The sequence below is a fragment of the Canis lupus genome, chromosome 24, assembly GCF_048164855.1.
Source record: "Canis lupus baileyi chromosome 24, mCanLup2.hap1, whole genome shotgun sequence".
Classification (NCBI taxonomy): Eukaryota; Metazoa; Chordata; class Mammalia; order Carnivora; family Canidae; genus Canis; species Canis lupus.
Window position 1 is genome coordinate 14,143,750 of NC_132861.1, and position 10,749 is coordinate 14,154,498.

Genomic DNA, 10,749 nt, shown 5'->3' on the forward strand with positions numbered 1-10,749 from the left:
TCTGTGTATGTGGATTTATAAAATAGCTCAAAAAATTCTCAAAACTACAGGAGCATCACACAATCAAAATTTATATTTGGAACATGCAGTCTTCATTGATTGTTTAGAATTTCCTGTAATACTTTTTTTTTTTAAAGATTTTATTCATGAGAGACAGAGAGAGAGAGAGGCAGAGACAGGCAGAGGGAGAAGCAGGCTCCATGCAGGCAGCCCAACATGGGACTCGATCCCGGGTCTCCAGGATCACACCCTGGGCTGAAGGTGGCGCTAAACTGCTGAGCCACCCAGGCTGCCTTCCTGTAATAATTTTAAAAGAGACACTCATTCTTTTCCCCATGGCTTGGGGAAGCTTGTACCAACAGCATGTTACAGCCAATGAAAAAAAAAAAAGTCCCTGACGTTCTCACCTTGAGCTGTCCCTCCCAGCTTTCTGTTCAGAACCTGTAAGGACACAGGAGGGTGGTCACCTTGCTGTAATTCCACTGTCCCTGTCAGGCCTACCTCCCAGTCTCCCATCCTCAGCAGTAATCTTCCTTTTCCATGTTTGGAACATTCTCTTTCTAAAGGAAGGGTAGAGACATCTGAATGGAGGAAACAGCCTTGGTGCAGTGATTGAACCCAGAGGTTTTAGAGTCCAAGAAACCTGGCTTTCAGTTCTGATCCTGCCATTTATGGCTGGTATGACTTCATACAGAATTCCCTGAGTGCCGGCTTTCACTTGTTTAAAAAGGAAACAATATTAATTAACGACCTTGCTGTGGTGTAGGTTTAAAGGGGGAATGCACATCACTTAGTTGCTGCTACGTTTGCATAACAATAACAACATCATCATGTTGCCCTTTCAGGTCCTCCCTTACTGTTCTTTAGCCTGTTCAAATTCGGGAACAGTGAGTAGTTTCGGTCTGCTTAGATTATGATAGAGTTTTGGAATTGCTCTACTCACGAGGCCACGAACTCTGAGATTCCTGATCACAACCAGAGCCCCCTGCCGCACTCCTTCTTCTCTCACTGTTATTCCCCCTGCCTTTTCCCCTTCCCCAGCCCTTTAAACCTCTATGGAGGATATCCTGGGTGGTCTTCTGTCCTGTCCAGCCCGGCTCCATTTTGTGCCAAGCCTCTGTGTTCACAGAACTGCTGGCTGCGCACTGCTAGCCATTACTTACTGCTTTGGGACTCTATTGTATTTATCATTCTGTAGGTCTTTTTCCGTTATGAGAACAGACACTTCTTAAGACAGGAAATAATTTGTCCATTAACAAAAGATAAATAACATTTTCAGATCTTTCTTATTTTTTATTTATAAGATTTATTCATAGTTATATTTCATTTGCAAGGATAAAGGGTGTGCTTTGGCCACATCCTTCAACTCTGGAGGATGCTCATCATTATTAAGTCTGTGCCAGTCCAGCTTACATGTTCTCTCTCCTTAACGTCTAGGGCATAGTAGATTTCTAGCAGGTGCTTGCAGAATCATTAAGTATGATCCTTGCAGCCCATCTCAGGTCCCCTTGACTCCTCAGCCCTCTCCTTCCCACCTCCTCTCTTGCTGGATGAGATATGTCGGTTGCACGACCCTTGCAGCTCTACTCTTATATCCTATTTGGCCCTGTATTGTGTTTTTGGAGGGTTCTCTGCTGTAGTCACAGTGTTTTCAGGGCCGGGCATTGTTGGTATCTTTCTAATCCCCACAGCAACCAATACAGGAGGCATTCATATGTACTGAACCGAGTGTTTTTTCTGTTCAGGATGCAAATCCCTAATTCACAGCTTTCTTAGGTATAAATTTATTAGCTTCAGCCCTCCCTCATCTTATTATAGTTTCTGTAATTAACTTTTGTTTGTTGTTCAAACTACCTCTTTGCCAAAGGAGAATGCTTCCTACCCTTTGCAGTCTCATACCTACCAGCCCTCAGCCCACTTGTCTCCCTCTCCCTCAGGTGCTGTTCCTCAGCCTTTCTGGGATTTTTCTTCATGTTCACCAACTTACAAATTAAAAAAAAAAAAAAAAAAAATTCTTAGAGGAACCCTATAGAAACAGGGAAAATATAAATACATATTTATAGCTTATTTTTTTAAGATTTGTTTTAGCATTAAAAGCCTTAAAGCATTAAAAGAAAGTTTTGAGGCATTTTCCTCTGTACTCTTGTTTTTGTCATTTTGTCACCTAAGGTACTCGTCTCACCTAGCAGGATCAGAGGAGCCTAGACAGACACAGGATGCTGCTTATTCTATTATCTGATGTTGCTACTTTTAAGATAATATTCACCATAAACCACAATTTGTATCAAAAATTACCTCAAATTCTATAATAATTACAACAGAAATATAACTTAATAAAGAATTATATAGAAGCTTTTATAATAAGTCATACATAAACTGGGAGAGATTAAAATCTTTGCCATGTCCTTTATAAAGCATTTTTTAGAAATAATCCTACTTGCATTTTTATGCATTTCTAGATTTCTTTATCGCAGAATTGTTTAAAATGAGATGCAGAGACAATTCAAATAATGTTGCTAAGATCGAGGTACTTAAAAATAGCACTGATAATCCTTATACAATGTCATTTATTTTTAAAGAAGTTTATGAAGGTCAAGCTTGATTTTAGAACTATAGATTTGATATCTGCTTTTTTAGGCATCGCATGTTCTTTCCTCAAGAGAAAAACTATGGCCAAGGGAATAAGACAGAAAAAAAAATTCTACATGCGTTATTCTATAGTTTAGCTTGGGGGGCTGTGGCCCCCTGTCATTCCCTCAAAATGCTAAAAAATAGATATATTTAAATTTTTCATAGAAACAAATTTGAAAACTATTTTAAAAATAATTATTACAGATACAACAAATAATTTGAATAGCATAGCTTTATATAAATAGAATGCTAGTTATATCTCAAAGTAGAGTAATAATTACTTGATTTTAAAATTGAATGCCAGTTCACAGCAATGTAGCTTGATATTTTGGGGAAGAATAGATAAAGGAGTATTTTTTGTCAGTTTCAGTTATTATCCTACTTTATAGAACATGAAGTTGAGGGCATAGAAGAATGGTATTAATAAACATTGTATAAAATTAACTTCTCTTTCTCTTTGTTTTAGTGGTCCCAATCGAGGTCATTATATTGCAATAGTTAAGAGTCATGAGTTTTGGTTGTTGTTTGATGACGACATTGTAGAAGTAAGTAGTTCCTGAATTTCTTATCTTTCTTCAAAGTTATGTGTGTATTTTACTCTTCTTTCTCCCAGCTTCTCATTCATATGACAGGTTACGAGTATGGGACAAATGTCGAGGTCTTCAGATTGCAGTCAGATTCCTACTGTCCCCAACAACCAATCCTCATGCTTGAATGGTCAGGTGACCTTAAAAATGCTTAGAATAAAACAAAAGCCCTCAACAAGAGAGCTAGTTTAAAACAATCTTTCATTGTTTAAAAAAAATTATTGAGCCATAATATACAGAAAGTACACAAATCTTAAGCAACACTTGAATTTTTTGTATGTGAATGCACGAACACACACACACACACACACACACACACACACACACACACAGAGTAATCTCTCTCCAGATGAAGACTGAGTACATTTTCAACACTCTTTATTGAGCCCCACCACCCCCATCCTCTTCCTGGTCAATTCTCATGGCTTTCCTCCCCTCTGTCCACCATTCCCTGAACCCAGTATTTTGTTTTTGATCATTATGATTAATTTTACCTCTGAATATAAATGGACTTCTCCAGTATGACTTCTTTTGTATCTAGCTGTCCATTTTGGTTGCCTTGTAAGGATATAACAAGGTAGAAATGTGCCTTTTTGTCCCTTGCTATTACCGATAAAACTGCCTCGATCACTCAGATCTAAGTCTTTTGTTGGACACACACACACTCATTTTTATTGGGTGTACGTTAGGTAGGACCATACGAAATTGCCATTTAGCCATTTTTGTAGGTCACAAATGGTTGGGAATTGATGGTTTCATATAGTTCAGGTAATTCTATTACTGAGGAATAGAATTGTTAGATGAAAGGGTAGCTGTATGTTCAGCTTTAAAAGATAATGCTAAACATTTCCCCAGCGTCTCTGTCCCATTCTCCGTTTCTGCCAGCAGTATATGAGAGCCCTGTTTGCTTCAACATTGGTGAGAATGTGTATGGACATGATCAGTCTTTTTAATTTAAGCCTTTCTTATTGTGCAGAGCTGTTTTATAAACAAATGAAGGGTCGCAGAAGGGGAGATGGATAAGGGGATTGGGTAATTGGGTGACGGGCACTAAGGAGGGCACATGAGATGAGCACTGGGTGTTACACTGTATGTTGGCAAATTAAATATGTGTGTGTGTAATTACCAAGAAAAAAGATAAGGAAAAAGCACAATTCTAAGAAATGTGGAAGATTTTACTGAACTAAAGCAGTTCCAGGAGCTCATTTCTGTACTAACGTTTCCATTTTACCTCACAGAAAATAGATGCACAAGCTATTGAAGAATTCTACGGGTTGACATCAGATATCTCAAAGAACTCTGAGTCTGGTTACATCCTTTTCTATCAGTCTCGGGACTGAGAGGGACCGTGATGAAGAGATACTTTCTGCCTCATTTCTTCTCTGGTTATTTTGGAAAGGATCAAGCACTGATTTTTCAAGAAAAGAGAAATGCAGGAAGCTCAGGGGGCAGTAGCACACTTTGCACACAATAAAGCAAAGACTGTGGATTAACACGCTCTTCCTATCATGGTAGTTGATTTATTTGCTCAGGTATCATGCTGTCTGCAGTTCCACACAACAAGGAAGTGAGATCAGAGATAGCAGCTCCTCTTGTAAAACAGCCTTCCAGTAATTGACATGCATTTCTCTTTGTTAATTGCACCAATAACGATTTGAACTCCTTGGGGGTGCAGTAGAAAGACTAGGAATCCGTGCTAGGTTGTATTAATCACTTAAGGAGAGGATTGCACACGCTGTGTAACTTTGCCCGTGTTGCAGATACACAGAAGGAGTATTTGGTGGTCTTTTCAAGCGTAAACCAGAACTACATTTGGGCCCAACACTTGGAGTTGCCTTCCTGATGTAAAAATTAATAGATAACTAGAATCCAGTGTCAGGAAGACAAATATGTTTTGCTTCTCTGAAGAAGCTTATAATAATATACAGTATATGTATATGTAGGGAACAATTGGTCAGAAGTGGCTTTTTGTTTCCCCAAGGGGAAAGACTGGCTTTGTAATTATAATTTTTTTCTTATTTATTTTACTTAAAACTGGTAGAGTCTAAGTATTGTGTGAAGTGCCCACGATTCTGTCAGTAAATTTGAGCATATTTTTATTAGTTTTTGTCAGTTTAACTAGTCCTTCTGTTTGTTTCTATTTTTAAGGTGAATTTTAAACTCTATTTTAAATCGTAGGATACCTTAAGAAAAATTGCAACAAGAGGAGGTAAATATTCTTTTTCAGGAGGAACTGATATCTCTGGCTAAACATTTGTCCTTTTTGTTATAGTTTATAAATCAATATTCAGCTTTAATTTCAGTATAATAAAAAGCTATCAAAAATTCCCTGTCACAGTTGGAACAATAAAAGAAGTTCTGGCTCAGTGGTGCACCAGTCTTTAGAATTCTTAAGTACTCTAACGTTTCAGGTTGAGGCCATGTTTGGAAACCTCGTGTCATAGCAGTTACGTTCTTTTCAAATGTCATTCTCTACCCTGGAAAGAAGTGATCTGTCAGAACCCGAGCAGCCTGTGTGGCTGCCACGAACCCGCCCAGGATCAAGTGTTGGTGACGCAGACCAGGAGCACACAGAGCAAGTCCTTTTCTCTCCCCCCACCCCTTCATCTTTACAGATCTTACTGGAAGAGTGTTCAGAAATTAAACCTGGCATTTGTTAAGACTTCCTTCTGTTGGGAGTTTTAAGAAGTAATATATGTGATGTAAAATGTACGTGAACCATTGCGGTTGACACTTTCCCACGCATCATCAGTAAGTTGTCAGACGGTGGCCCATTGTACCGTGCAGGAAATAGTTGAATATACATATTCAGAAGAGTGATCAGGCCTTGGATGTCCTTTAAGTCCTTTTAGGCAGTAACTTTTTTTTAATTGCTGTAATTTTCTAAACTTATTTTACTAACACTGTTGAATATGAAAAAAAAAAAAACGAAAAACTTTTTTGTCTGCTGCTATTTATTAACATTTATTATCTGTATCTTTTAGCTCAGGAAATGACTTCACCTATTCGTTCCATGAACTGATCTTTTAACAGGGTCACTTGGCTAATTGGGCTGTTGAAACAAGATGTGCTGGGAGAAAATTATGATGTATTTTGACAAGTTACTTTTTAAGATTAGAGTTGCTAAAGCCTTATGCTGGCTGGAGGGGGTTTATACAAATTATGGAGCCTGCCTGATGGCAACATTGCACAGAGAATCACGACGGAGAATGTGGGGAAGGTCACAGACGTGGAAGTGGATACATTTTTTATTTTGAGGGCTTAAACCAAATTGTCTTGGCACTCAAGGCTGTGTTTCCACAGCCTTTGGCACAGAGAAAGACGTAAAGTGAGGCTGAGTCCATTTGTGCTTGAGCCAGGCCACAGCATGGATAAGAAAGATAGATGAAGTCATTTGCATAGAGGTCCAGCATTGGAATACGGCGCCATGTTTCTACATTTTGCATTTTAAAAAACACAGTAAAAGGCAAGGTTACATTTCATATTAAAGCAAGCTCTAGCATTTTTATTGAGTTCCTTGGTAGTCACACACTGTTCACATCCACACGGTGTTTGATAGTATGATTTGTCAGGGGAGGGACTGTGGGGTGATAGTTCTCAATTTCCTTTTTACTGTTCGTTCAGCTGCATCTACATAAAATGTTTTGAAGCTTATCAGAAACTCAGTATACTTTAAAAACATAGGGTTAGGGTTGGGGGAAAAAAGTGCAGGTATTTAGTAAGAAAAGTGACCCATCTAGAAAGCATTGTGAGGTTGTGTGTTGGTTGACTGTGACGGAAATGAAGGGCGGGGTTAAGTTGTAAATGGTGGCTGATTGCTCTCTAACTATGTACATGTTTGTTGGGATGGCTGTCCCATATTTTGTATATTGGAATAAAAATTTCTATAAATTATCGTAACTGAAAGTAAATATTCTAAATTAAGTCTCACTGCTAAGTCGTATGGTTTCTGTCTTGGAAACTTTACCTTTAGAAGATTGCTTAAGACAGGGGCCATGAGACTTCAGGAGAAGGGGAGAAAGGAAATGTGTAATATATGGGTCTTGTTGCCTCTTAACCATCAGTATCGGGTTTTTTCTTTTTCTGTGATGGCAGTAGAAAGGCCTCACTTTCATAACATACTACTCTTGATACTTTCTTTAAGGATACTTTTCATTAAAGATTTCTCTCATGAGGTATTTAACTGGGAGCTGGGAGGCTAAGGCGTTCCGGTCCTGGCTCTTCAGTGAATTTAACTGTGTGACCTTGGGCAAGTCACTTAACCTCTCTGTGCTTCAGTCTCCCTATCTTGTAAAATGGGAGTAATACCTACCTCACAGGGTTGTTGTGGGGATTAATTAGATATAATGTCTGTAAAGCATCTAAGGTTCTTGAAGGCGCTATATAAATATGAAATAATATCTATTAAAGTTGGTTTATTTGTGCTTGTGGGTTTTTAAGTGTGTTTTTTTCCTTTTGCCTCAAATGTCTTTGTGAATTAGAAGAAGAGTTGACCCATGAACAACACGGGTTTGAGCTGTGTGGGTCCACTTGTAAGCAGATTTTTTTTTTTCTGATAAATACAGTATAGTACTGTGAGCATATTTTCTTCTAGGATTTTCTTAACATTTTTCTGTAGCTTTATTGTAAGAACATCAGCTATAAAATATACACAAAATGTGTGTTAATGATCTGTTTACGTTATCAGTAGGGCTTCTGGACAATAGGGGGCTATTCATATTTCCTTTTTGGGGGAGTCAGAAGTAAGATGAGGTTTCTTCCACTGCAAAGACACGGTGCCCCTCACCCCGGGGTTGTTAAAGTTCAACTGGATACATACACTTGGGGACCTGCCCTACTGCTCTTGCTGTGAACTATTTATGTTACCCAAAGAGATTTTCCCAGAACAGCATTCCGTGTGTGTAAAACAGCACATGGAATCATCGTGTACCTGGCATTTGTTTTTATGTGTTTTATAGTGTTGTCTTTCCAAAAATCCCAAGTTTAAAAATGTAAATTTAGGATCACAGAGTCTTAAAGGGGCAAATACAGTAAAAGGCAGTCTTTTTAGTGCTCCTCATCCCTTCCAGTGTAGTGATTGCTCTTGTAAAATCTGTAACTTTTGAGTATTCACCCTGTATACTCTGCTCCACTGTTGAGTGAGTGACTCAGTTACTAACATTGCTTTTATTACGTCATCTGCCTTCCTCACTCTCGGGAGACTGTCCTGGAAACACTTGTTTACTCCTCTCTCTGGAGTGGTCTTACAAAAAGCACAGTAACAGGTGAACTAGACCACCAGTGGGGACCTGAGACCGCAGTCTCTCAAACATCTGTATCACACACTTCATATTGAAATTTTAATAAGTGAAATTCTCAGTATTCAAGAGTGTTTTTCACAAACTGTTGCAAAGCCAAGACTGCCCCTCCCTTTCTTCAAGTTGCCTTATTCCCCAAGACCTGTTTGTGTTCTTTTGAAGCTTTTTTTTTTTAACTTTGTTCATTTATGTTTTCTATGATAATATACTACCTTTCTTTCTAGAGCTGCTAAAATCAGCCATCATTTGTTAGCTGATGGCATGATAAGGCCCTATACTTGGCATTTTACCTTTTCCTTCTTAATGCTCATCTTGACGATGACCTCTGAGTGCATTCATGATACCTCATTTTACAAAAGAAGAAACTAAAACTCCAGAGATTGAGTCATTTTCCCAGAGTCACTCAGCTGGAACGTAGCAGATGCAGGTTTCAAGTAGGTAGAACTTCATTGCCAAGCCCTTCACTGTGGCTGTTGTTACCAAGGTGTTTTCTTCTGTTGTGGAAAACACAGCATACAGTTTGCCATTTTAACCATTTTTAAGTGGGCCACTAAGTGACATTAAGCACACTGACAGTGTTGCACAACTCTGAACACCATCCATTTCTAGGATTTTTCATCTCCCCAAACAGTAAATCCATACCCATTAAATAATAACTTCCCCTCCCCCTCAGCCCTAGTAACTTCTTTCCTGCTTTCTGTCTATGAATTTGATGGCCCTAGGTAGTTCATGTAAGTGGACTCCTACAGTATTTGTACTCTTGCATCTGGCTTACCGCGCTTACATAATGTCTTCAAGCTTTGTTCTTGTTGGGGCAAGTGTCAGCATCTCTTTTGTTACGACTTGGTAATATTCCACATTTTTATCCATCTCTTGATGGACATTTGGGTGGTTTCCACTTTTGAGCTCTTGTGAGTAATGCCACTACGAACGTGGATGCACAAATACCTGTTTGAGTCCCTGACTTCAGTTCTTTTAGGTATATACAGGAAATCGCCGGATCATGTGGTAATTGTTTTTTTAATTTTTTATTTTAAGATTTTATTTGAGAGAGCATGAGCAGGGGGAGCAGCAGAGGTTGTTAGAAGGAGAAGCAGGCTCCCAGCTGAGCAGGGAGCCCGATGCGATGCGGGGCTCTATCTCAGGACCCCAGGACAATGGCCTGAGCTGAAGGCAGATAATTAACCAACCTAGCCACCCAGGCGCCTCTGTTTTAACTTTTTAAGGAACTTTCCCTGCTGCTCTCTGTACCCCTTGACTTTCCCCAACAGTGATACACCAACACTCCAGTTTCTGTTGTATCCCTGCTAACACTTATTTTTCCTGAGTGTTTTTGGTAGTGGCCACCCTAACTGGTGGGAGTTGATGTCACTGTGGTTTTGATTTGCATTTCCTCAATGATGAGTGGCTGTTAAGCATCATTTCATGTGCTTATTAGCCATTTGTATAACTTCTTTGGAGAAATGTCTATTCAAGTTCTTTGTCTATTTTTTTAATTGGGTTATTTTAAAAATTGGGTTATTTGTAGGGGTTCTTTATAATAAGTTCTGAATATTTTCTCCCATTTCTTTTCACTCTTATGGATAGTATCCTTTGATGCACAGAAGTTTTTAATTTTGATGTAGTTCAACTTAGCGATTTTTTTCTTTTGTTGCCTATGCCGTGGTGTCCTAAGAAATCACTACTACTATATCCAATGTCAGGAAATTTTTTCTCTGTTTTCTAGTAAAAGTTTCAGGGTCTTTTAGTTCTTATGTTTAGGTCTTTGATCTATTTTGAGTTAATTTTTAAATATGTTGTTAGGTAAGGGTCCAACTGCATTGTCTTGCATGTGGAGATCCAGTTTTCCCAGCACCATTTCTTGAAAAGACTGTTCTTTCTGCCCTTGAATGATCTTGGCACTTTGGTCAAAAATCCATTGGCCATATATGTGAGGGTTTGTCTCTGGGCTCCGTTTTATTCCACTGGTCAGTATGTCTGTTCTTATGCCACTCGCTACTGTTTTTATTACCATAGCAAGTTTTGAAATCGAGACATGAGGCTTCCAACTTTGTTCTTTTTCAAGACTGTTTTGGCTGTTCAGGGTCCTAGAAATTTTATATGAATTTTCAGATTTTTAAAAAAATTTATGTAAAAGTTGCTGCTGAGATTTTGATAGGGATTGCATTGAATCTGTCTTCCACGAACACACAATGCCATTTATTTGTGTTGCCTTTAATTTCTTTTAGCAACAT

At 38.6% G+C, this 10,749-nt stretch overlaps 1 protein-coding gene across 8 annotated transcripts in view; it reads left to right on the forward strand.

Moving 5' to 3' along the window:
* The window catches only part of USP12 (ubiquitin specific peptidase 12), a 145,929-nt gene extending 138,287 nt beyond the window's left edge, over positions 1-7,642 (forward strand). For all 8 annotated transcript variants that reach the window (XM_072795684.1, XM_072795685.1, XM_072795689.1 and 5 more), the window contains 2 exons: positions 3,098-3,176; positions 4,457-7,642. In XM_072795684.1, coding sequence (XP_072651785.1) covers positions 3,098-3,176; positions 4,457-4,558 — 181 coding nt within the window. In that variant the 3' untranslated portion in view covers positions 4,559-7,642. The remainder of the gene's footprint in view (positions 1-3,097; positions 3,177-4,456) is intronic.
* Positions 7,643-10,749: the final 3,107 nt, after the last annotated feature.